Below are 27,441 nucleotides of genomic sequence, written 5' to 3' on the forward strand. Positions count from 1 at the left end.
AGAGGGTAAAGGGGAATATGCATTCTCTTAGAACCCTAAGAAATGTGCACCACCCACTCTCCCTACTGTCTGGGCTGAGGCTCGATGCGGCCTTCCAAGGCCAAAGGGGTGTCGAGTCAAGGTCTTTGTCCAATGACATTCATCCTTATCACCACTGAAGATGTTCGTTGAAGGTCAGCGTTTTAAAGGATAGAAAGAGTAACTAACTCCAATTAAGTTTTAATCAATGGCATTAGCCGAAATAGGAACTCTGCTATTTAGCGTCTGTCGATGATGGTGGAAAAAAAACAATCTGCGGGACCTCGACGCGTGAAGGACCATGGGTACAGTGGACGTCACACTAGGGATAGTATTACTGGTACACCCTGCCAACGTCCCTTTGAGTTTCGAAAACAACAACTGTAATACTCTGCATCTTCCACTAGATGTCGGCCCATGCATAGCATGTGATCTAAGCAGATTCCACAAGCCTCAGACAGAATATATTATATAGAGAAAGAGAGAGACAGAGAGAGAAAGAGAGAAAGAAAGAGAGAGAGAGAGAGAGAATGGAAATTCATCAGTACTGGCTCTTTGTAACGTCAGAAACACATTCATTAGAAGTAAGCGCGTAGTGTGTTCTATCCACAATCATTCATAGAGCAGCCAATGTCATTAGGGCAAAGCAGGCGAAGTGGGATGCTGATACGGTTTGCAGAGAATAAATACAACTTTATTGATTAATTACAGTTTTGATGACTTATTTGAAATCATCACTGTAATATGGGAAACAGTTTGTATTAAGGCCAAGCAACATACTGACCGAGGTGGGAAAAGGACATCCTGTACAATTTTACAAAAACAAAAAACCTTTTTACTTTTATTTTTAAAAATCCCACAAAAATCCATGTTTATTCAGTGCTTGACCAAGTGATTAAGCCAACAGACTTCATATGTAACACGTTTGGGAAAGATTCTGATGTAGTGTGCACTTAAATTTAGATAACTATATCCTTAAATTCAAGTGCGATTAATTGGGTCTGTAGTCAGAAGCTTGTGCATAAAGCAAATAAGGAACTGATGAAGTTTTCTTTATTAGGTTCTCCACAAACGTGGGGCTTGTACTCGGCCTTTAATACATTTAAGGGTTCAGGGTCCAGTTCCACTAGAAAGTTGGCACAAAAGAAATGTAGCCCCATGCCATGAATCACCAAATGTTTCCGTGCCAACTTTGAAAACAGCTAATTGCATGAGGTGGTCAACAAGGCATAGTTGTAGCTATACTGTCTATTGGTATTGTAAGGATATCAAAGATTAAAAAAAATCTGAATATACACAATGTAAACAGCAGTCTTGTACACTTTCCCCTTTTTCCTTGAGCACAGCTCCCTTTTACAAAGCAGGGGAACACGCACATTATTTCAAGACTTCGATTGCTTGCAGTCCTCTGGAGGGGGAAGAAAATATTTCAGCTCTAAAGTTCCACAATTAATGAGGAAGGAAAGGCAATGGCCAATTGAAATAATCCCAAGAAATCCATGGCTGTATTTTGCATCTTCAAGATGCTTCCGCTTCTGAAGGGGACGTAGGTGTAGTAGGAGAAACTAGGTCAGATCGCTGTGCAATTCTTTCCAGTTCTGCTTCTGCATCGGTCAATAGAGATTTCTGGCCTACAAACACAAATAAAGCTGGTTACATCACATGCTTTTCATTTGAAAACAACAGGATCTTACTTGCAGCATTCCTGCTGCATACTCTTTTACATTGGTATTGAGATTTCTAATAACCAACGTTTAAAACACATTTCTACATAACTTTTTGCAAAACCAATTGTACACCAAACATTATGATTGCAACATTGCCTCTCGGGAGGGCACACCTTTCAAGTCCCCAAAAAACGAATATCCCATGAAAAGGTCTGCATTTCGAATGCATATAGCAACCCACAGTACAGAGTGCCCTGTGATTGACTGCCATTATGACTGTACTTTAATCTTATGGGGATTCAAAATATCGAGAGATTGGTTCAGCAAGGAGGAGGAGGGAGTATCATTGAGGAACCACAGGGCCCGCTCTTTCGGAGCACATCATCTTCATGGCCGTCAAACTCCAATCAGAATCACTAATCAGTGCAGTCAAATTGAACGTTACTTGCCTTCCGTAGCCGTCATTAAAAGCCTGCTCTCGTCCACCTATGGAAGCGCTGGGCCAATGCTGCAGAGCAGTGGGACCAAGGTACATCTGAAATCTTCGCATTCCCTTCCATTTGCCTGGCACTCGGATCCCTAACCATTCACCATCAGGGTGCAAAAGTTCCTTGGAATTCCTGGTCTCCATTCATGGCAGTCTACAGTCATTTCATCAACAGTTGAATAACTCTGCCTATTTGAGGGTTCTTGGAACACTAACAAAACAAATGCTTTGAAAACATGTGAAATTGTTCATGTCTAATTAGGCATTTTCTTTTTGATTTCATTTGTTTAAAACCAAACAAAAGCGACTTTTTATTTTGAAGTTCACTTAAAAATCAGTCATAAAACGCTACATGGAACATGTGATTACTTTTAGCGTTCATGTCATCAATGCGTTGTGTTCTATAAACAGTTGACTGGTATTTAACAGTGAGCCAACTTAGTGAAAATGGCAGTCAATTTCCCCAAGGCTTCTAAAAAAGCAGCAGATTTGGTTCATCTTCTTATACCGTGTTGGAAAGGTAAAACATGTCTCTGAAATCCATTTCTTCAAAACAAAATTCCGGCTTACAGAATGAATAGGGACCAAGGGCTTGCAACCAGAATACTGGCACATACTCTTTGCGCCCCTGCATATACAACATACCATACCAACCTCGGATTCAGATAGGCCCTAAAAATATAATAAAATGGTCACGCTGACCCTCCACTTAACCCCCTCATTAATTAGCTTAATCTTAGATCCTCGTGTCCCATGAAGCAACTTCAGTTGATGCTGAAATTAGTATATGTCATCACCTCTGTAATGCACATGTAGTTCCTATCTCCTTCCTTTAGACTCGTGAACTAGCAGTACCAAAGTACGGAGATTGGATCTTTCTTCAGTAGCAGTCAAGGCTCTGCACATGCCTGCACCAAGAAAACCCTCTCCATCTGTACCCAAAGGCTTTGATTCCCCATTCCGTAGCCTCTCTGGTTATACACCAGAGAGTCATTTGTTACATCATGACAGGGAGAGTGGGATAGGTGGCCAGATTGTATAAAACGTGATAAGGATTTACTTTACATGAATCGCTATCATGCGTCAAACAAGTTCGCTACCTGCAGGTCTGCAGCATACATTACTTTTATAGGCTCACCAGCGTGTTTGAATATTCCCTGACGTTAACTCAGATTCCTAGCAGGTTGAACCATATAGCTGCTCTTCCCTGTGAAAGATGGATAGGGTGCATGCGAGCCTATAAAAAAAGAAAGGCTCGAGCATTATACCTTTATGTCAGCAACTTTTTTCTGAAGCACTGGATCTTTTAATGCAATCAAATTATATTTTAATGTTATAATTTGTGTGAAGCGCTAAATACCATTGCACCATTTAAAAAAAAAAAAAATGTATTTATTAGGTTTTAGTCAACATGAACTGCAAAGGAACAACAATATCATTGCATTTCTTAAGATTTCACTTGTAACATCCCTCCCGTCCCTCCCACCCCTTCCCCCGCCCCCTCCCCAAGACTACTGTCTGCACGCAGTTCTGCTCACATCAGACTGCCATGTGCTGCCCACGTCGTTAGAGATAGCTTCTGTCTCTCTGGGGCTTAGTAATGGCACCGTGAGTGCCACCCATTGGTGTAAGTCCTCACTGGTGTCCAGTTTCTGTTCACTCAGCGCATTCTCCCACGCCCCAGTTTCTGCTGTCACCCATTTGTGAAGGTCCTCCCACCACGGTGCGAAGCTTGGACCTCTAGCACTCTTCCACCCCAAAGCAATGCGTCTCTTCGCTAGGATAGACATCAAGTCTTAAAGTTTATTTCAGGGGTTTGTTCTTTTTACCTCTTTTGTATCTGCCCAGGATGCATGCCACAGGTGTTTGCACTTCCAGTTCAATGTCTCTGCATCGGCCACTTTTGCAGCAATCTGTGTCCAAAATGTTTGTATCACTTGGCATCCCCAAAACATGTGCGTCCTTCCAGCGCAGGGTTCGCAGCACTTTGGGCATTCGATAACTCTCGCCCCTTTGAATTTGGAGATCTCTTCTGGCGTAAGGTATGCTCTGTTAAGAATGTAGAATTGTATGAGTTGCAGTCGGGCGTTCCTGGAAACCTTTTTGTGGTAGTGGGCGACGTGTTCCCATTCCTTTTCCTCGAATTCCAAGCACATTTCGTGTTCCCATTTCACTCTGCTCTTGAGGCCTATATGTGCTGTTCAGTAATGTGTCAGAGCTTTGAGGTTTCATGTCCCCCTTCGGCTGCAATCAGCATATTTTCGATGGTCTCGTACCCAGTTTCCAAGTTCTCTGCAGCCAGCCACCGGTCCATGAGCCTACGCACCACAGCTCCATGGAGTAGGAACTGTCCCGATGGCAGCCCCGAGGTTGCCTGTAGCTCGTCGAATGTTAGGATCCCTTGGTCATCCACCAAGTCCCCTAGGCTGGCTACTCCACAGGGTTCCCACCTTCGCCGTACCTATTTCTGACCTCTTTCTGACCCCCAGGCCTGCCCGCCATGATAGCTGCTATAGGGATCTGCAGGGAGTATGGGTCCTCCATCTTCGCTACCTTGCAAGCCCTTTTCCAGATCAGAATTCCCAGGTTCACTGGGTAGGGGCTGTTTCGGGTCACATCCGCTGGGACCCAGAATAAGTCTCTGAGTAGCGTCTGGGAGACAGACGGTTGCAGAAGTCGGGTATCGAATGTGGTCTCAGCAGCCATCCATTGTATGACATGTTTTAATTGGGCTGCCAAGTAGTACAGTTCAAAATTGGGGATTTTTAGACCTCCCCTGTCGTAGGGCCTTGGTAGCACTTCCAGCGCGCGACTGTCTGCCTCCCTGCCAACGGAATCGCCTGCAGAGTTTGTTTAGGTCTGCAAAAAAACGTGGGGGGGGGGATGTTGAATGGGACGCGGGTAAAATAATGCAGGTGTTGGGGGAGCGCCACCATTTTTAGAAGTCCGGCTCTTCCCGCCACAAAGCGAGAATTTTCCCCAAAAGGCCATTGATTTTTCTAGGTTTTCCTTGGCTCGAACTGTGTTTAAAGTGTGTTCCATATAGAGGTCCCGGTGAATAGTGATCCCCAAGTATTTGAAAGATGTGGTCATCCACAGGCCATTGAAGGGAGTTTGTCAGGAGTGTCCATACTCATGGCGGCCAGGGGGTAGAGGCGTGATTTTTCATTGTTAATTTGGATCCCCGTGTATCTGTGAAACCCCTCCAGCGTCTCCAGGATATACAGTAGTATGTGTTCTGGGTTGTTTAGGTACAGGCGTGTGTCGTCAGCGTACATCGACACCAGATGTGTCACCCCATCAAACACTATGCCCCCGTCACCATACTCCTGGCGCAGGTATGCTGCTAAAGGTTCGACTGCTAAAATGTACAGCATGGGGGAGAGTGGACAGCCCTGCCGTGTACCCCTGTGGAGGTGCCATTTGATGGAGAATGTATTGTTCGTGCGCACTCTGGCCATGGGGTCTGTGTATATGAGTTTGGTCCACTTTAGGAAGGCCGGGCCTATCCCCATTTTTGTCATGGTCGCATTTAGCCATTCCCACCTGACCGAGTCGAAAGCCTTAGTGGAATCTAAAGACGCCACTGCGCATTTCTCGGGTCTGCTATTGGTGTTATAAATAACATGATGTAATCTACATAGGTTCTCATTGATGGATCGCCCAGGCACATAGCCAGTCTGGTCCTGATGGATCAGAAGGGGGACTACCCTACGCAGTCTCCTTGCCAGTAATGTCGTTAGGATCTTGTTAAATGAGTTGAACATGGACAGGGGCCTATATGAGGCAGACTCTTTCCCATCCCTGCCTGGTTTCAATAGGGGGATAATTATGGCTTCCTTCATGGTGTCTGGGAGGGTGCCCACTTCGTACGCTTCATTGAACACTGGGGCAAGAAGAGGTGCCAGAACGTCCTCATTTAGTTATTTGGATTTATAAAGTGCCCAGCGGCCCAGGGGCATGGTGGCGCTGTTACAGAATGTTCACTTTGCAGGTTATAGGGCAAACATTAGAAAGCACTAGTACAAAAAACTGAGAACACAGAGGTCATGAACAATGTTAAAGGACGTTCCGAGGCAACAGAGGAACAACAGTTTGAGACAATATGTTCGGCATTCTAGTTGAAAAGTACAGTCTTTAGCATTTTTCTGAACACTGAGAGATTCTACATTTCGTAAACTGTGCAGGAGGGTGTTCCAGGCTTTTGGGGCTAGACCTTCAAAGCTGTTGCCTCCAGCTTTGGCTCTGTTAAAAGCTGGGACAGAGTAGGTGAGAGTATTCGTCTTGTTTTGGTCTGTGGGTTGGCGCCCAGTGTATTTTTTCTGCTATGTAGGCTGGGGCAGTCAGAGAGGCACCTGTGGGTGATCGTGAGGGCCTTGAATGTTATCTTTGATGGGGAGCCAGTGGGCATCTTTCCTAGCCTGGGAGATGTGATCTCTCTTTGGGATACTAAGGGCAGCTCTGAGTGCGTTGTTCTGCGCAGTTTGAAGTCTGTTGATATTTGTGGAAGTGCCTAGAAGTAGAATGTAGCAGTAATCTAGCTTTGCACCAATGGTGGCTCTGGCAATGTTGAGGCAGTTATTTGGCGATAGGTGCGGTTTCACTGCATTTATGATTTTAGTAGCGAGTGCAGCCGATGAAGAGATGGCGCTGACTTGCCAGTCCATTGAAAGGGTGGAGTCCAAGTAAACTCCTAGTGTTTTCACTGCAGCAGATGCTGAGAGAACAGTGTTCTTAATACTGAAGGAGCTGTATTTGTCACCTAGTTTTTTCAGGGACTCTTTGGGGCCTACCAGTAGGGGTTCTGTTTTTTTCCCGTTCAGACATATGCCATTGGCTGCCATCCAGGCCTGTATGTGTGCATATGTCTTCTGAAGGGTGTTGAGGTCTTGTTCATAGTCACCTGTTAGGGGGAGTAGGATTTGTGTGTCGTCAGCATAGTTAGTAAAGGCTATGCCGAATTCCTCAAGGTCACTGAAAAGGGGAAGAGCGAATAGATTGTAGAGGGTGGGGGATGTGCAGGATCCTTGCGTGACTCCCCACCCAATGGGGGATGGAGAGGCTGAGGCCTGGTCAGAGAAGACTCATCGCTCGGCCCTCCAGGAAGGAGGCGACCCAAGCTGTTGCCTCTTTGGAAAAGTGAGCAGTGTCGATGAGGTGTTTGCATAGGATCTTGTGGTCAACCAAGTCGAAGGCCGCCGAGAGATCTAGAAGTAGGAGGAGTGAGGATTTGCCTTTGTCCATGGCTTCTAGTAGTTGATTCTTGAGGTCGAGTAGGGCTGATTCAGTGATGTGACGAGGGCGGAAGCCAGACTGCTTTTACCAAGGATGTCATGTTTTTCCAGATAGGCCTGAATCTGTAGATATGCAGCCTTGTCCAGGATTTTCAGCAGGAATGGCAGTGGTAATTGGATGGCAGTTGTTAGGGGAGTCGGGGTCAAGGCTTCCTTAAGGGCAAGTGGAACGTTGCTGGTAGTGAAGGAGGCATTGATGAAGGTGGTGACAAATGGGGCAAGAGCTGTCGCACAGTCTTTGACTAAGTTGGCTGGGCACGTGTCACCTTTACAAAGCGATGGTTTGAGGCGTTTCATGATCCCAAGGACCTCTGGGATTGTCACATCCCTAAATGCAAATGGTTTGGGTGTTTTTGTGTCATGTTGATTGCTAATGGATGGGATGGTGATGGGGGTTTTAGTTGTGGGTGAGGTGGCTTTAGGCAGATTGTCGAATTGAGTCTTAATCTTGTTTTGGAGGGTTTTGATTTTATCTAACATGGCATGCTGGATGTTATTACACGTTTCGTTTTTCTCGGTGGTTTGTGTAGCGGGGGGTGGTTAGCTCGTTGTAGATGGCAAATAATTCTTTGGATTGGGAGTTGGCTTTCTCAATTCTAGAGTTGTTTTTGGCAGCTTTGGCCCTGGAGATTTCCTTTTTATAGTCTTTGGCGATTGTAAGGTAGGTGTCTTTTGTGATAGTGGAGGGATTCCTTTGCCATGCTGTTAGTGCTGCTCGTTTAGAAGTTCGCGCGTCAAGGAGTTCCTGTGTGAACCACAAGTTTGCATGAAATATCTTCTTAGCTTTTATTTCTCTTCTAAAGGGGCTACTGCATCTAGTACCTCTTTGAGAGTGGTATTGTAAAGTTCTACTAGTTCTGTGGGGTTTTTAGATTTGGGTTGAGCTAGTGCCGAGGATTAAATAAGAGGGAGGATTCTTTCCGTAGTAAGTAATTTTTTTGACTTTGCCATAGTAGCTGGTGCGGGTGGGCTTGGGTTCCTTCCTGTTTTTGAGGGTATGAAGAAGTGCAGTAGGTGGTGGTCTGTCCAAGGGCGTGGAGTGTTTGAGCTGATGTCAATTGCGCAGTTGTGATCTGCTATCCAGTCTAGTATACGACCTTTGGTGTGGGTCGGGTTGTGGACTAGTTGGGTAAATCTTAGATCTCAGAGCGTTTTAGCGAAGGCTTTACCTTTCTTATCTTTGGGGTCTCTGAATCCTAAGTTAATGTCTCCTAGGAGAATTGTTCTTGAGTTGGTTTTGAGGTTGTTCCCTAGGATGTCTGCAACGTTGGAATGGAAGTTGAGAGTTGGGCCTGGTGGACGGTAGACTATGTGAAGTGTTATGGTGTCATTAGGTGAGGGAGATACTCTCACTGATAGCATGTCGAAGTTGTCAACTTCCGAGATTTTAAGTTGTCTGGCGTCGAGTTTCCTTTAGATTTAGGGCGACACCTCCTCCTTTGCTGGAGGTTCTGTCCTGGTGCAGGATAATGTAGCCTGGTGGCAAGGCTTGGCAGACAGCTGGACCGGAAGCTTCATGTAGCCAGGTCTCTGTGATGGCTAATATGTCTAGATCCAGGTGGGTGATGAGGTCTTGGATCTCAGTGGCATGGGCTGTCAGCGTACATTGATAAGTGCACGTTGGAATAGAGTTTCCTGAATGGTGGGTGGTTTAGTTTTGGCAGGTGTGGCCTTTGGGGTGGCACCGATGTTGTGAGTGTTTGGCATTGATGTGATGGTGGGTGATGTCAGGTGGTAGGGGTGTTTCCTGGATTTTTTATGTTACGGATGGCTGAAGGGTGGGTAGAGCGAGAGCCTAATCTTTGGTTTCTCTGGATGAGAGGCAAAGGGTAATTCATTGTTGGCTTGTGTCCTGAGGTGAGGTTTGGGCGATGTATTGGGATTGCTGGGTGAGAGGGCTGGACCATCACTCTTTAGGCATAGGTTAGGTCTGGTTGTGAAGGTTTCTGGTAGGAAAGGTGTAGGTGGTATGTTCTGGGAGTATGGCGTGCTTGATGGGAGAGCTGGTAGGAATGGCGTAGGTGGTATGTTGTGGGGGAGGGAGGATAGTGGGTGCCATGTTCGAAAAGGGTAGATAAGACTATACAGAGGCGACTGAGCTATCTGGTGGATGGTGGATGTCAGTAGTTAAGTGGCTGGTTGCAGGGTAAGGAACAGCAAATCGATGTGGGCAATGTGCATAAAAATAGAAGCAGTTTGCATTACTGAGTAGGTATCAGCGTTGTAGCTGTGGAACCTATGTATTAAACAATAGCATCCTGCATTACAGAGAGGGTGACAGCGTTCCAATATGGGCAATATGCTTAAAGGGAGTACTCTGTTAGGAATATAAGCATTAAGCATGTAGGATTACGTTTCTCAGTAGTGGAGTACTGGGTTGGTAGAGCACTGCAGTGTTAAACAGAATAGCATAGGGAAGCAGCAAAAATCAGTCAAAGGATCTAAGTTGCGTATCAATAGAAAGGTATACAACAATTTAGAGCAAGTACAAGGTATACATCAGATGGGAAAATGCATATGTAGTGGGGCGGTCAATAGCACGTGTTGCATGTAAAATTACATGGCTATCTGAATAATGTATTAAAGCCAGGCATAGTAACACCTACAATCAGGTGATCACGGTTGGAAACATAGTAATACTGGAAGGGATAGCAACCGTAGATGCAGGCGATATAGTGGGATACAAATTGTAATGCAAAGGGTATCACAAGGCAGAGCGCGGACAGGATGTGGCAAATAGTGTTCGAGAGCGCAGCCCTTGTGGAATACAGGGTACGGATGCAAGTCTCGATGCGATTATGTGTAACAGTACAGTGATGATTGGCATGGGGCCAGAGGCTAGATTTAGTGTTTAAAGAGGAGCTGGGTGCGCAGGTGGGGACGCAGAAGTTCGGAGTGCAGCAGATCTGGATACCTTAAAAGGTATGATGACTCACTCACCTCTGATGCAGCAGTCTATTGTCGATGGTGTGAGTCTGATAGAGAAGGAATAGGGTAATGGGCCCTGGCCTCTGGCATGCTTTGAACAGGCTGGAGGACAAGCGCCTTAATTCAGTGCCTTCGTTCCGGCCGGCGTTCGCGCCTGCCGGTGCTCGCTGATTGGTTAAAAAGGATCACGGTAACCAATCCGAGTGAGGGCTGCAAGGACTACACAACAGCCATAGTAGGGTGCTGCTCAATGTAACATGGTGGCCATCTTGGAAGTAGTACTCTGTTAAGGGGTCAGGTCTGATAAAGTACACCAGGTGTGCAGTGCACCGATCCTGAACAGATATTATCTAATCAACAATGATGAAGGCAGTTCACAAGAAATCGGATAGTATGATTCGGTGCATCTGGGGTCGTGCACACTTGTAGAGCATGAGTCGGCAAGCATGTTGATAAATCAGGGGAGCCCTCAGGCTTACCTTCGAGGCAGATAGGGGTCCACATACATACGCTTTATAACACTCCCCAGGGAACCGTCAGTTCCTGGGGCTTTCCCGGATGGTAAGGACCTAATGGTGACCATCACCACCTCCGGGGTAATTGGTTCGTCCAGGGCTTCAGCCAGCTGTGCGTTGAATTTGGGTAGTGTGATGATGTCTAAGACGTCAATTTCAATGGCTGTGGGAGATGGGGTGCCGGCATAAAGTTCCTGGTAAAACCTGCCAAACACTGAGTTTATACCTAGCGGTGTGTGTACTGCAGTGCCGTCCGGCCCGCGGACATGGCAGATAGGGGTCCTGGTTTGTCTCCTAGGGCATGGGTTCTCTCGATGTGTTTCGTAAAGCCGAGCTTCCCCAGCTTGTCCCAGTACATTAAACAAGTTTGTCTAAGCTCGACCATCTTTTGTGTGTGTTTTAACTCTAAGGTGGCCCTCGCTTCCAATTCAGCCAACTCTTTTTCTGTGTTTGCGAGTGAGGTTACTATGGACCTCTGGGTTCCCCCTATGGCTGCCAGCATTTCGCCCTTTGTGACAACTTTGTACGCCTCCCATACCGTGCCTATGTGCTGCACGCTATTTTCATTTACCTGCCAGAAGTCGAGTGTGCTGTTCCTAATTTGTTTGCGAAAGGCTGCATCTAGCAATGCTTCACTTCTTATCCTCCACGTGGGCACGGGGGGGGGGGATCTGGGTGGAAACACCACCCAGTTGGATACTAGCGGGGAGTGGTTGGATAATACTCTGGCTAGGTAATGTGCGCCCTCGAACAGCGCTAGCCACTCCTCAGTAACTAATATGTAGTCTAACCTAGTATAGACAGCGTGGGGGGAGGAGTAGAAGGAATACTTACCATTGCACCATATCTTCACTGCGCTGCACAGGTAATGGGGCTTGGCGAGGGAAGGGGGTAAGAGGGAGAGATTAGGAACCATATGCTGTGGAAAATAAGTAGGTCTTTGGAGACACGCCTGAAATGTAGGCAGTTGGGTCTCGCTCCAGTGTTAATGGGGATAGGTCCCCATGAAACGCCAGAATATGAGGAGACAAAGGCTGCTTGCAAAAGACTCCTCTGAAATGCAGATGCTGTGGTTGGAGGAACAGGTGCAGAGGTAAAGAGCTCTAGTCATGCGTCAGATTATGAGCATTTGAACAAGTCTGGTTGCCTCGCAGGGAGTAAACTAGGAGGCTCTTCAACCCAAGGATCAGTTAGGCATTTTAATAGAAATGTAATCGCTACCAACAAGGCTACTTTCCATTTTAGATGCTGTAGGCCAAATTACATACAGGTTCAAAGGGAGGGCCTATTAATTTGGGAAGTACAAAAATCAACTTTCTTGCAATGAATAATCACAATGCCTCATTACAGGCCACTCGTGGGTTGGTGGGTCAATGGGGCGGACGCAGGGTGGAGGTAGTTCTTCCAATTTCACCAGCCAATTAGGACAGCCCACCTCTGAAAGCCTTGTCCCTCCACGAAGCTCTAGTATGGCCCAGCATAAGAGTGGTAAGGAAACCCTTCCCCAATACAAAGGCTGATGCACTCTCTAAACAGGCCACCATGTATGCATGTTGAACCCCCACCATGTCATGTAACTGGAGTCAGTTTAATGCACCTGTCATGAGTAATAAGAGGCTTAATATGCTTAAAGTGAGCCTGGAAAATTGGGAAATTGAGTTAATCGGCACGTCCAAACAGTGACATCTTGAAAGTTCATGGCTTCCCATCCACAGAGAGTATCACGTGAGAAACAAAGCATTGTATTCTAGCAGAAAAGCAAATTACAAGATGGCAAAAGACCAGCCAGTGAAGGCTCTAGGATATGTCCTCAACTCCCCATATATTGTCATGTGGTCATGCAGCAGCTTTAAGTGCCAATACTCTATGTATTCAGGAGTCCGGTAGCCGGGCTCAGAGTTGGCAACATTTGGTGGAACATGTTGCCTTGCAATGTTCACTGTGGCAAACCGGTCTAGGTCTCATGCTTCCTAGAGGAAAAGATTTGTGATAACATTTAGAATCTATTTGTGGTAACCTGCTCAGATCACCTTGCCTGAATGTTCTGTAGTCTGTGTATGAATACTGCTGTTATGGTCATGTTTTTGCCACCGACCAATTGTTCGAGATTCCCAAATCAGGCCCCTGACCTTTGTTCCCCCCCCCGATTGTTCAGATAATACATTGTGGTGATATTGTTGGTCTGTATGAGCAGAAAGTTTGTGATGGATTGGAAGAAGCGCTTCAGGGCAAGGTGGACAGTCCTTAGCTCATGCATGTTGGTGTCCAAGTTCTTCTCCCTGCTCAACAAGAAATATTGTGTCAACAACTTTCCCCATGTCAGCACTACATCTTTGCTGAGCGAGATTCGTCATAAATGACTGAAATGGTGAAAAAGATTAAAAGGGAAAACCATCAAACCAGTTCAACATCTTTCACCACTAGCCTAAGGAATCATTTACTGTTGTTAAAAGCAGCAGCTTCTAAAACAAGGAATCTTGTTTGAGACCACAGGTCATCCACATAATCCTGTGTCATTTGCAGTCTTATGTCTGGGATGATAACGATGCAGGGCATCATGGATCCCAGAGTGAAGACACTTATCGAGTGTTTGCACGGGACCGTACCTCCAAGTTGGTGCATTTTTGTGGACTTAGTCTTTCCTCTGCTGAAGGCACTTGCTGCGATCGCCTGTAAACTGCTTCCAATTATGCATTGAGCAGCAGTAAGTATAGCCTTTTGGAGATTTACATGCAGGCCTAGCTCTAGAACAGTGAGACCTGTTACTTGTAAGTCTGTTCTAATTTCACTACAAATTCACTTCAAATTTGCATTCCCTGAGATGAACAAGTTACTTACCCTTGGTAACGTTCTTTCGACTGGATGTTCCCTCCCACATACTCTTCATCTTTTGACATATGTTGTCCAGCTTCAGCTGCTTTGAAAAATGTTTTCGGCAGAGGGCTGTCTGCAATGGCGTCGACTCGATGTCCCTCAAAGGCATCCGTTGAGGCATATATAGCATGTGTAGCGCCCGTTTGCTTCAGTTACGTTTGTCCCCTTTAACAGCAGAAATACCTGCAAAACATGGGAGTGACCGTACTTCGCCTTGATGCAACAGAAGCTTTAATAGCACAGGAAATTCTACTGAAGGGTAGGATGGGAGGGCGATGAGGAATATGTGGGAGGAACATCCAGTTGAAAGAACGTTCCCAGGGGTAAGCAACTTGTTCTTCTAATGGATTGTGTCCTCTCATGTATTCCTCATCTTTTGACAGACTCCCATAGCAGTATTTGATTTGGAGGAGGGAGTAGAATTTGATTTCATATATTATCATGGGCTGAGTGCAGGCTGCCTTACCAAAAGGTACATCCTGGCCGAGGGAAGATTCCCAGGCAATAATGCTTTGTGAATGTGTGGATACTAGACCACGTTGCCTACTCACAAATGTTTTTAATTGGTACGCCCTTTTGTAGGGCTGTAGAGGTAGCCATGCACCTGGTGGAATGGGCCCTTAAACCTTCCGGAGGTTCCTTTCCTGCCAACCTATAACATTCTGATATGGCCAGAATATCCATCTGGATAAGGTCTGCTTAGAGACAGCCAACCCAGCTTATGACACATATATCCAAAGAAAAGTTGGAGATTCTAAATATATAAAAAGTAACGCTCTACGAGAGTCTATCCTATGTAGTCTTTCCTCCTCCCTGCCAGGGTGAGGTGGGGGATAGAAAGAAGTTAGAACAATTTTCTGTCCTATATGGAAATCCGAAATGATCTGGGCAAAAATGAAGGTTTGATCCTTAGAACAACCCTATCTTTGTGGAAGATCATAAAGGGTGTCCTGGACGAAAGTGCCTGCAACTCGCTCATTCTACAGGCTCATGTTAGAGCTACCAATACAATTGTTTTAAAGGTTAAAAAGCTTAAGGGACATGAGTGTAGAGGTTCAAAAGGTGCACATTTTATTCCCCAGCTAAATTCCTGGCTGAAACTGCACTGGCTACCTGGCCGCCCTTTGTGACCTTGGGCCCAGGCCCCGCCATTTGCACACCTGCACTGCCTCCATGGCAACCCTCGCACTTGGGAACTGTATTCTGTATCCCTACAGTCCCCCACCTGCAATTAGGTCTGCTCTTACCTTGCACTTGCCACCGTCTGGCCGTTATTTATCCTAATATTCTACTATCCCATGTACTGCACTTTGCCGCTCCCTTCCCCCTCGCACTTTTCCCCTTCCCCTTGCCCCTGCGCGATCTGATTGACACCTGGCCTAGTAAGATCGTTATCCGTCTTCCCTCTGTTCCCCCTCCCTTGCCTCGTCGCGCCCCGAAACACTTGTGTATAGGCACGTTATAAATACCATATCATATCATACTTTAGGAATTTTAGAACCAAATTAAGGTCCCAAACTGGAACCTGGAAAAGAGATGGAGGGAACACGTTGGTGCGTCTACGATGCTGGAAATGCATCAGAGGGACATGGCCTCCGTATCCTTGTCCTTTATTGCCTTATCATGTATGTTCGGTCTTCTTTACTGTGCAGGAGTTCATGTGGGACTCCTGGTGGTGCATCCCTTCCTGTATTTGGTTTGGTGAACAGACCCTTGGGATACCCTTATGGCACCCATGGGTGGGAGTACAACCCCATACTCCTAGTGTATGTTTTTGGGCACCTGTGCGTGGCCCACAAAGCAGGGTATGGGCTGGTGGCAGCTCTGTGCTGAATTGACAGGTGCCTTGCACATCCTCCATTTTGGGATGCCCAGACCCTGTCATTGGAATCAGTGGATTCCTGATAGGAAACAAGATGGCCTCTGTGGCCTCTACTTTGTATTGCATGTGAACTTACTTTTCCAGAAGTCCCAGGAAGCCCTGACTCTGTCCCTTCCCCCTGACTGTCTGTTGGGTGGAAGTTCCATTTATGGTGTTGTGGGGAAGTCTAGGCCAGACTGGCTGGAGCCTTCCGAATGACTATGTTGTGGGTACGCTTGTGGGGTAGGACCTGGATGAATGGAGTGTCTGACGAATACGTATTCCATGTTATGGGTGTCTTGTATCTGGTGTTTGACACAATGACTGAGACAGCACTGCCCGAAACTGGTGTGAATGCAGTGTGTAGTGCTGAATGGCAGAGTGCTTGTCCGAATCCACATTCTGTGTTGCGAGTGTCTGGATGGAGAAGAATGGCCTGAATGCGCTGTGAGCTGATGGCTGCATGGCTGCCTAAATGTCCTTCTGGAGGATTGGTTGCCTGAGCGTGACCCAGCAGAGTGAATTGGAGATCAACAGTATATCTGGGGGCCTCTCACTGCTAGAAATCGTTCAGAAGCTGAAGTTGCTACTTGATGCTTACTCTCGAAGCCAAGCCAGAAGAAGGTGAACCGCTGTTCTCTTCGTTGCAATCTGAAAGCAGCTGTGCCTTCAAGAACTAATCCAAGAGAGGACCTGGCTAGGAGACCTCTTTCCGAGCCACGAGGGACCATCATGCACTAGCTGATCTTTGCCAAAGCTCCCTGGTAGACAGGCCTCCGACCAGAGAAGGGGACCACCGGACAGCTGTTCACCGCCACCAACCGCCGTCACCAACTGGAGCCGCAATGCTCCCTTTGCCGAAGAACATTCTGAGCCAAGGGCTCCCTTGTTCATCATTGTTGTCTGCTTTCGTCCTGCCGGAGAAAGTCAACGCCGCCGATGGCCGAGGAGAATCCACCGCCACCTGAAGACCTCAGACGCAGATGAAGCTACTGAAGCCAGCCGTGGTCACATACTGTTCACCGACGCTAGGTGCAGACGACTCAACGTCTTTGCTGGGCCAAAGTTCTTCATTGACTCTTTGCGGCAACAAACACTTGTCGTTGAAGTGCACTGCACGCGTCTGCTTCACAGGACGTTCACAAGTTTGACCCAAGAAGATCGAAGCTGCTCCCTCCACGACAAAGTTCGCCCCTTTCTTCACCGAATCTCGACAACCAGCGGCTCCTGCCTTAAAGGGAGTGCGCTCAAGAAGGGCCTGTCGACGACTCACCGAAGAACTCTATGAAACCAGGTACTTTGGGGCAGTAGAACTTTTATAGAAGGCGATAAGACTAATAGACAATACATGGACTGGGCTTGTAGTGCTTCTTCAGAGAGGGAGAGAGGGAAAAGAGGGGAGAAGAGGGGAAAAGAGGGGGGAGAGGGAAAGAGAGAGAGAACTCTCTGTGTGGAAGACGCATTGGAGGACAGATGGACATGTCCAGATGGTCTGGGTACTACCTCCTCCTGGCCCCATCCGGGGCAATTAGGAACATGCGTTACCCAAACTTACTCAACCTCCTGATCACATGAGGAATGACGGGGACGCATACAGGAGTGGAAATTCCCAGTCCACTACGAATGCCTCTCCTAGAGCTCCTCTTGGGGGAAATTCCTTGGAGCAATACAGTGCACACTTCCGGTTGACAGCAGTTGCAAACAGCTCCACTTGGGGGGTTTCCCCAAATGGTGAAGATCTCTTGAAGGACTTCCTGAGCTAGTTCCCACTTGGGGGAGACTGCTCTGCCTGCTCAGAGCGTCCCCCGCCGTGTTCTCCTTTCCGGTTAGGTGAACTGCAGATAGAGAGATTCTCTTGTTGAGGTAGTACATGGCCACGGTGTTGTCGGTCATTATCAGAACATTCTTTCCCCGTACAGAGCGCAGAAAGGCTTTCAGTGCTAGTCCGATTGCCCTCGGCTCCAAAAGATTGATATCTAGTTTGGACTCTGATGGAGACCAACCACCTCCAACTGTTAGGATCGTTGGTGTGGGCTCCCCACCCCATGAGCGAGGCGTCCGTCACTACTGTTATCTCTGGCCATGGTTGCCAAAAGGGTTCTCCTTTCAGAATATTGTCCTCGCAGGACCACTACAGAAGATCCTGTGCCACCCTGCTTGGAAACGTAAGTAGGTCTGTCATTTTTCCAGAGAACTGGGACCATTGAGTTCCTAGAGACCACTGAAGGGATCTCATTCTCAGGTGGGCCTCTGGCACCAGAAAATTCAGGATGCCATGAGTCTGAGCAACCTCCCAAAAAATAAATAAAATAAAAATGGAAGGCAATCTGACAATTGGTAACCATCTGAAGAATGTCTTGAGCCCTCACCTCGGTTGGTGAGCACTTTCCCAAGGAAGTATCCAGTACAGCTCCGATGAACAGGAGTTTTTCTGAAGGTGTCATATGGGACTTCTTGTAATTGAGGGAGAAACCCAGCCTATGGAGAGAATGGCAGGTGACATTGAGATGATCCTAGGCTTGTTCGGGGGAACGCACCCTGATCAGCCAATCGTCCAGGTGGGGGGTGGATGTGATTTCCCCCCTCTCCTGAGATTGCTGCCACCACCGCCATCATTTTGGTGAAAACCCTCTGGGAGGAGGTTAGCCCGGCAGAACTCGAAATCGATAATAAGAAACGCCATCTGCAGACCTCAGGTATTTTCTGTGCTTTAGATGGATTGGCACAAGAAAGTAATCATCCTGAAGGTCCAATGACACAAACAAATCCTGGAGGTGGAGGGCCTGAAGGATCTGAGCAAGTGTGACCATCTTGAACTGGTCCTTCCTGAGGAACTTGTTCAAGTATCTCAGATCCAAGATGGGTCTCAGTACTCCGCCCTTTTGCGTATTAGTAAATATGGAGAATACCATCCTTTGTTCCTCTGCGTTACAGGTACTGGCTCTATAGCACCTTTCTCTAGCAGGGTCAACATTTCCTGCACAAGGAACGGATCTGGAACATTCAAAATTGCTGGCCGGTGGATAGTTCCGAGGTCTGTGAATGAAGGGGTGCCAGTAACCTTGGGCTATGGTTTGTAGTGCCAAAGCATCCAACCCAATGTCTCGCCATTCTTTCAGATGCTGAGACAGTCTGCCCCCACTGGGGTGTTGTGAGCAAAGACCCCAGAGGGTTTGAGGCGGCTGAAGCAGTGGCTGTTGGTAAAGATGCCGCTGCTTGTGCTGGCTTTGCACATCTACCTCGTCCACCACGAGGGAATCTTCTTTGGCCTCTTTGACCGGCCATTCCTCTCGCTCTTCCAACTGATGAGTAGTAGCGAAAGGATCTAGCCCTCCAAGATGTTCCACTGGGGTGAAAAGGCTGAGGCTGCCCAATAGCGGCACCTAACGACTTGGCTGGCGCCTTCGAGGTCTGCAGCTTCTCAAGGCTTTCGTCAGCCTTGCTGCAAAAAAGATGAGACCCATCAAAAGGCATGTTAAGGAGTCTAGACTGCACATCTGGTACAAATTCACACTTACTTAACCACGCAAACCTGTTTATTACGGTGCTTCCCGCCATGGTTCTGCTGACGCTCTCAGTAGAATCCAAACCCAACTGAAGAGACTCGCACATGGCCTCTTTGCCATCTTTTACAATGGCCAATAAATCATCTCTTTCCTCCCCTATGGGAATATGCTTAGACGCCATGGAAATACAGCCCCATAGAGTGTACGTGAATTACGCAAGAGCATATGTGGAGTTTGTGGATTTAAGAGCCATGCTCCCAGCAAAAAAAAAACTTTTCTTGACAGGCATCTACCCTTTTATTATCCCGATCCGGTGGGATGGCCAAATAAGCAGCCAGCTTGGAGGTAGCGGTTAATGCCTGGACCACCAGACTTTCTGGGGTAGGGCTTTTTGACAAGTAGCTGGGGGTCACTGCTTGACGGTCAGTATTTCTTTGTCAAATTTGTATTTACTGCCGGACTTGACTCCGGTGCATCCCAATTAGCACTTACTCTATTCAGAAGAGCGACATGGAAGGGTAGGATAGGATAGGATCCCTTTGACAACCTTTGTCCAGGATATCTGTGAGGTTATACTGTTCGAATGTGAAGGCAGGTCTGCTCCATCCCATATACTCCATTACCTTGGTCATTAATTGCCTGGAAGTGTTATCTGTGTGTTCATCTGATTCAGGCTTTCCAAATTCCAATTCCGTTGAAGTGTCCACTCCACTTGCAGTCTGTACATTTTCATGCATGTCTCTCAACCTTGATACTTATGATATTAAACTATCGGGGACATTTGGTGTGCCATACTGCAAACCAAAGGGTGCATCATTATCAGACAGCTCATTGTCCTCATAAATAGAAGTGACATTTAAAGATGTTGATGGCTTTGAAGGCTTCGAGCCTGATGCCCTTGAGTCGATGTCTTCGATGAAGACGTTTGAGGTTGATGGCCCCGGTGGCTTCGATGGCGTTTACCTCGACATCAACTTGTCTTTTGACTCCAAGAATTCCTCTATTTCATCGTGTCAAGGCCTCAACGGGAATCTGGCCTTCGTCCCAGGCTCGAAGGTACACAAGATTTGGCTCAAGCCCTTTCCTTACCGGCTCCAGAAGGCGTGGTAGGTGCATTGCCTACTTCCTTCGATTGTTTCTGGCATTAAGCATTTCCTGCTGGAATGATTCTTATCCAGCCGAAGTAGAGGCCTTAGTAGGACAAGATCTAGTCCTCTAAGGAGAGGAGTCTGACAAGAACGTCGAAGTAGGCGATTTGTGATGCCTTTTCTTCGACTTAGACGATGAGGAATAGTAGTGGGAGACACTCTGACCTTGACATTTTTGCCTTTTTCCATCGAGGAGACTCGCCTCTCGCTTCGTCGGAAGAAAGCTTTTTTGATGCGGTAGTCGAAGGGGATTTCTTAGGCAGTCTACCTACCGCTAATTTCCCCTTATGCTCCTTCAGAGCTTTTCTAGTTATCGACTGACACTTTGAACAGGCCAAGGTCTTGTGCTCCACACTGAGACAGCACAAGCATACTCTAGGCGGATCCGTCAGCGACATCTTGGCACTGCAGTATAGGCACTTTTTAAACCCGATCTTCGTGTTGTCGGTGCCGAGGACGAAAACATTTTCTGATATTTCTCGAAGAAATTTCTGAAGCGCGCCATAGTTCATGAAGAGTAAGCTTGTTTGGAAAAAAACTGAAGCCAACGGGCGCTGTGAGTGCTATATATGCCTTCGATAACATCCTCGAGACGGAGGCCCTAGACATCGACGCCCAGCGCCCTCTGCCGAAAAACAAAAGCAGCTGAAGCTGGATATTGGAGATATCAAAGATGAGGAATACGTGGGAGGGCACAATCCATTCGGAAAAAGCATTTACCTAGTGGACACACCAAGCATGGATCATCTTACCCCTTCACATCCACACTGCACCTTCCATCACCATTTTGCGAGAGAGTCTCAAAGGGTATCTGTTTCTCACATGTAATCCAGCCCCTCCACTGACCCTGCTTGTCTATCCTAATTTGCCACACTTTTTTTTTGTAACTTGCGCTGCACCTACCATCATTTTAACCTTGTAAAGTGCTCCGAGACCTTCTGGGAAGGGGCAGCTCTGAACAAAAATTTGAAATAAAAATAAATAAAATATTCTTGTTACTGGTTCAAAAGATGCTCCAAAATCTACTTACAACTAATCTTGTTAAAATGTAAGCTTATTTTTTAAGCGGCAGTTTAAACATTACACACATTTTCTGTTCGAGGCATCTGTGTGTCGCAGCACAACAATCCAACTAGTACCGACCAAGGAAAAGCAGAATCAATCATGCCTCTTCTCTGTACGCCAATGTTTCAAAATACTGTGCACACTTGTGCTGCATTCGTTATTCTACTGGTTTAAAAAACAAACAAATCGGGACTGAATTCCCTCTTGTGCATCTGCATTCTTCAGACTTGCTTTGCTGGGCTTAAATTTCCATCGCAATCATGTACAACCTGCATCTCAAGCCTACTGCTTCTCCCCGTCAGGCGGGTAAATTCTGTGTGTATTACCTTCAGAATTGATTCTTAAATTCATACTCCACCTCATGGATTTTTTTCAACTATCACGTGCAGACTGAACAGCTTTTTGTCTAGTTACCTGCTGTGAATTATGGTGTCCAGCTAGGATGGGAAAGAGCCAAGTTTAGCTCTTTGGCTATGTTCACTTTAAGTGATTAAGGCATTAGTCACAAAGATTAACATTGCTTATAATGCACAAACCCTGTTCACTGTAGTGCACTGTTATTTTGGCATGCAATCATTCAGATTTGCAGAGTTTGTACAGCAATTGTTAATTAGCTTACATATCTCATGCTCATCTATGGACACAAACATTTCAATGGTTTTCTGTCTTGCTTGCAAAAATCAAGTAGTGTACGGTAAACTACCCGATTTGTATGGTACATGTATCCTAGTGCCTCATGTGAGGCCTATCTTGTATTGCTAAGTGGTCTCTACAGAATATATACTAGTTACCCCCTTGTTTGTTTGCTCAGCTGTGGACTTGTATGCCTCTGTGCAGAGATGTAAATGTGCTTGAAACAAAATCATTGGTAGCTTCTCTAGATGGGATTCTTTCTAACGCGGTCGTACACAAGTGTTTTAGAGCATGAGTGAACAATGAAGTTCTATGAGCTTTCCAACTTCTGAGCCCTATGCATGTCTTGATATCCGATCCTGCTGGTTCTCTGTGGTATGCCAATCCATCTATTACTTGCAGTTAACATGTATGCATTTGTTTTACTTGTAAGTGCTACTGAGGTGTTCTGTGAAGTTCCTGATGTTCATATGAGCTTTTTATTGAGGCTTGCTCTGCTTTATTACATTGTTATACCATAAGATGTATGAAGGCGTAGACTGAAACTTGTTCAGCTTAGTAGTGAGGGCAAACTCCTCCAACTGAACCATCAGACTAAGATGGGCCGCAACTCTCGCCGTTGGGTCCTGATAGGCCACATCATCACCTGATGACTATTCAGGAAAGACCTAGTTCGGTGTCTCCTTGGGTGTGGTTACCTGCTTTTACCGTACATACTCATCCTCCCCTTTGATGTCCTCCAGCACCAATTACTTTGAAAACACTGGTCTGAATTTAAACAGAGGTTGTCTGAACTGGAGCCTTCTGTCCACTACATAACTGATGCACAACATCAGAAATCTTCTCTATTAACAAAGCGGGGGGTTAGAGGGTGAAGACACCACTGATCACAATCTGCATAGCCTCTCTGGATCTTTGGGAAAATCTCTGTGGTGACCAGGATTGTTGGTAGGCCCTTAAATATTGATTACGCTTAGAACTTGACTGACAACAGGAACTCAGCCGGTACAGCTCCAGAGCACTGTTCACACCACCAAACAGTTGTATGTCCTTCATTTGTTGAGTATGAACTGGGCTTCCGATAGTTTCAAGCGGCTTGGCTACACAAAAATAATTGCAAACATACTTAGGTTATGGTCAACAGCAGTGGTCTCGGAAAAGTTGTGGCATTGCCAAATGTCACAAAAAATTAATAGTTAGAAATGGTGCACCAAACATCATGCTGCTCAACATGTTCCCGAAAACACGCGGCATGCCATGTATAGCCCAACGAGGCATGACTCAGCTTAAAACAGACATATTACATTGTTGTGAATATGTTTCATTGCCGGAATATTGTATTAGATTGTCTGTTGTGAACTAACGTGGCCATCTAGTGGCTTTACATGGTTATTAAGAAGTTTATGAGAACCTTAATCCTTATGTGGACAGTACAACTAGCCTTGATAAAGACCTTGGTATAGATCAAACACGTGTTGGCTCTAGTGCTCAGACTGTGGTGCTTATTTATGCTTTATGCAATATAATGTAACCAACATAAATTAATTGTAGAATTGAACGGTCTTCAGCCATTTGGCTACATGTTTACAATTTTTGTTGAAGTTATTCCAGTATCAGATCAGGATTTGTTGAGCGCATGATGGTTTGGACACCATTCCTAATCCTTCCTTTGTTAGGCTCACACCTACAACTAGTGTGAGGTCTACAACAACATTCAAACCATCATTCAGCAAACATATGTTTTCTGTCCATAACATTAAAGCATTGAAAAAGCAAGTGTGAAAGACGTGTGACATACAGTCAAAAAACATTGTTCTCTCCAATAGTGAGAGAGCACTAACTGAAAGGCTGTTACATAAGTAGCCAAAGGGGATTAGGTTGGTCTGTGAATGTATTACGCCAACATACAGGTGAAGGAGAAAAGGTGAAAATAAAATAACACACATACCTTGCTTTTTTGCAGTAGCTGATACACCGTTTCCACTTACTGGACTACTTCCACTTACAGGAATTGGGCTGCCACTTCCACTACCTGGTGAACCAGTTTTCTTACTTAGTAAACTGTTGAAGAAATTAGCAAGCACTCCTTCGCTTGTGGTTCCAGCTACATAAACAAAAACAAAAATAAACGTACATTAACTCAGAAACTATGCAATTATTTTTTGTTTGATTACTCCAGTGATTATTTTGGTAGTAAAATGACATCAAATGTCACATTTTCCATAAACCTTTTTCCGTTTTAGACACTTGCTCAAGAACAGTGTGTGTGTGTGAACCATTTAATGCTGCTATGTCCTGAACAATTACATTAATTTCAGACAATTGTTTCCACATCCTTATATATATATATTTTAATTGGTTGGCAAAATGAGAACCCCATAACCAAAACCTAAAAACGGTAAATGAGGCAGCATTCCAGAATCAGTTTTGTTGATTATTGCTGATGCAATTATGGGAAAAAGGAAACTTTAATTGTTACCGTTCATTAAACCAGTATTTCAAGGATTATGCTTCAAACAATGAAACCTGACGTGACTTATTCTTTCAATGGGCCCTTTAAGACAAAGGCATGCAAACAACGTGTAGTGTTCCCGTACATGCCCAGGGCACCCATTTCTACTTGGGTGCTTCCCAGTTGTAGCCTCAGATACAGTATTCCCAAATGTGACTATTCCCCATTTTGTATTCTTGCACCAATCTACAGACCTACAGGATGAATTTTGTAAACTACCATTTTGGCATCCAGTTACAGTTTAAAAAGGGCTGGCACCATTAGAACCAGTAAAGAGTTGCACGTAAAAGGTTGGAGGATATGGAGTGAAGTGTGAACTTTTAAGATAAAGAGTATGAGATCTCAAGTCCACATAAGAGTACAATGTTGGTGGAACCAAGAGTCTGTATGAATAGAGTGTATGTGGTCTAAAAAAAAAATCAGGCAATAGCAAAGTAGCTTGTCTCATCGTATCACAAGTATGACACTGACAAAAAAGGTACAATTTGAACTTACCCCCTTTTAAAAGTTTCTCCTTACCAACTCAGGAGACAGAAAACTAGTCTCCACTCTCTACAAGTTCATAAATACACAGGAAGAAGACATATAATGGGCATACATGAAAGGATGGGAAAAGACATTGGGAGAAGACATCACGACACAACAGTGGCAGTCGGTATGGGCTGATATCCCCAAACTAACCCGAGCAGCCCAAACCAGAGAAATGTGGATCAAAATTGTTCCACAATGGCACTACACCCCAGAGAGGCTAAATGGCATGTACCCTCACACACCAAACCGCTGCTGGAGAGGTTGCACAGACGCAGGCACGTGGAGACACATCTGGTGGGACTGCTCAAAGGTCAAAGGCTTCTGGACAGAAGTAATATCCGAACTGAAAAAGATATATCCAGAAGCGGATCAATTCACTGAGAAAATCTGGTTCTGTGGACTTAAAGGGCAACACGCCAAAACACTCACTAAGACGCAATGGAGGAGTCTCATGGGCCTAGTCATAGCGACCTGGGCCACGATAGCACAGGGATGGAAGAAAAAAGACCCACCAATGCTATTTACATGGTTACAAAAGGTCTGGTCCCAAATGTCCATGGAAAAGATAACACACAATCTCCAAGGAACACAAGGCTCCTTCACAAAAGAATGGGGAGAAGTACTAGAATATCTCCAATCAGACTATATGGCACAATGGTGCCCACACTCCATAAAAATTACGGACTTATTCATCTCTTAAACGATCCAGAGGACATTTGAACAAGGACTTCTCTTCCGGATGAGGGTGGGCTGGGGAGGCGGGATGTGAAGTTTGGGGATTGTTCTGTAATTGGATTACTTATGAAAACAATAAAAACAAGTTTAAAAAAAAAAAGGTACAATTTGTAAAACCTTTATTCATTTTCAGGGTTTGGAAAAACTCCTTTGCCCTATAGCTAGGATGGGACTAGGTCCTACCATCAAACAATAAATAAAATAATCCTCGTCGAGTCCGTCAAATCAAAATGGCATACACCAACAAAGCCTAATGCCTGCCCCATCTCTTGTACAAATAGTGTGTAAACGAGAATATGTATGCAAAGGAAAATCGGTGTTAGAATATAAAAAATAAATGTGGCCGAGTCAGCTCTCTTCCCCACATTGGACAGTATGGAGGTCCCTGTAGACAGGATGACACTCTGGCTCTGGTTCTAAAAACAAAAGCAGTTTAAAACCTGGATCGAGGCCCGCCTGGCCTTCCACATTAAAGTCTCTTTCCAACTTTCAAAACACAGTAAAAAAAAAAGTTCAAGCCAGTCTCCTTCAGTCGGGCTCGGACCTTTCAAAGCAAAACTTTCACGTAGGTCTCCCTCAGTCGGCTCCGACCTTTTCCTGATGCCGAAGACTTTTGAATCTGCGTGGCTTTTACTTTAAAACTCTGCAGAACCACCTTTACTTTTCCCTTCAGCTCACACTCTTGTGTTATTTGCCCCAGTGCCTAAGTCTGGGTAGTTCGATGTCATAAGCACAAAAGTTCAACTTTCGCCTTTTTTACGACTCCCTTTTTCCCCCGGGGTTAACTTTGATCACTTTGCTTTTTATAGTGCATTCACTTTATCAAACAAAAACATTTCACCTTTCACGGAGACTTGAGTGGGCTACTTCCTTTCGGCCGACCACTCCGCTACTCTGTATCGCTTTCACAGCTGTCTGTAATTGAAAGTTCATCACAGGTCTGCTTTCCTTCGCGTCTCATCCACATGAGTGCAGCATTCAATTGTTCGATGTACGGTATTATCCAATTTGCTCGCAGAGATTTGCCCACGGATGATTTTTTAAGGCTGTTTTGACCGCATAAATATGTGGGTGTTGGGTTTGGGTTAATAAAACATATAGGGGACTTCGGGGGAGGGGTGCATGGGATCTGCTCCCACATTTATTTGTAGTCAGAATGGCCAAAAAAGAAAACTGTCAAATCGGCCGCGGGCAAATAAATTCTAACAGATCACACAGATCCCGATATACTGTTACAACTTCAATCTTTCCCTTGACACACACCGGTCTCAAGTTGCTTGCCAACTCACCCGCTGTGTGCATTTCTTTCTCGTCTTTGCTGATTTTAATTCACAAGTCAAGGTCAATACCACAGGCTTGGCCGCGCCTCCCCAACTCAGCAGTTCACAAGGGAGGGTTGCTAGCGTCTTCGAAACACAAGCGGTCTTCTTGTATGGGATTTAACCTTCTCCACGTGTCTTTCACAGCCTTTTGGAGGCTCGACCTCCTGCGGGGAACTCTCGTTCCTCGGTCCATCGCTCTGCTTCAGTAGGTCGCGTTCGCCCCAGAAGTTTTGTTCTTGCTCGTGTTCCACCTTGCTCAGAGTGTGTTTCTATGTTACGCCTTTTATCCGTGTGAGGAGAGCTAATTGGTATCAGATGTATGCACTTAAAGTCAAGTGCCTGACT

At 45.7% G+C, this 27,441-nt stretch overlaps 1 protein-coding gene across 1 annotated transcript in view; it reads right to left on the reverse strand.

The window, feature by feature from the left end:
• Nucleotides 1-690: 690 nt before the first annotated feature.
• The window catches only part of DYNC1LI1 (dynein cytoplasmic 1 light intermediate chain 1), a 1,016,060-nt gene continuing 989,309 nt past the window's right edge, over nt 691-27,441 (reverse strand). Inside the window, exons 12-13 of the mRNA XM_069648812.1 lie at nt 23,945-24,100; nt 691-1,649 (exon numbers count right to left, since the gene is read on the reverse strand). Coding sequence (XP_069504913.1) covers nt 1,537-1,649; nt 23,945-24,100 — 269 coding nt within the window. The 3' untranslated portion in view covers nt 691-1,536. The remainder of the gene's footprint in view (nt 1,650-23,944; nt 24,101-27,441) is intronic.

Source organism: Ambystoma mexicanum, chromosome 2q (genome assembly GCF_040938575.1).
Source record: "Ambystoma mexicanum isolate Mex_15411 chromosome 2q, UKY_AmexF1_1, whole genome shotgun sequence".
Taxonomy (NCBI): domain Eukaryota; kingdom Metazoa; phylum Chordata; class Amphibia; order Caudata; family Ambystomatidae; genus Ambystoma; species Ambystoma mexicanum.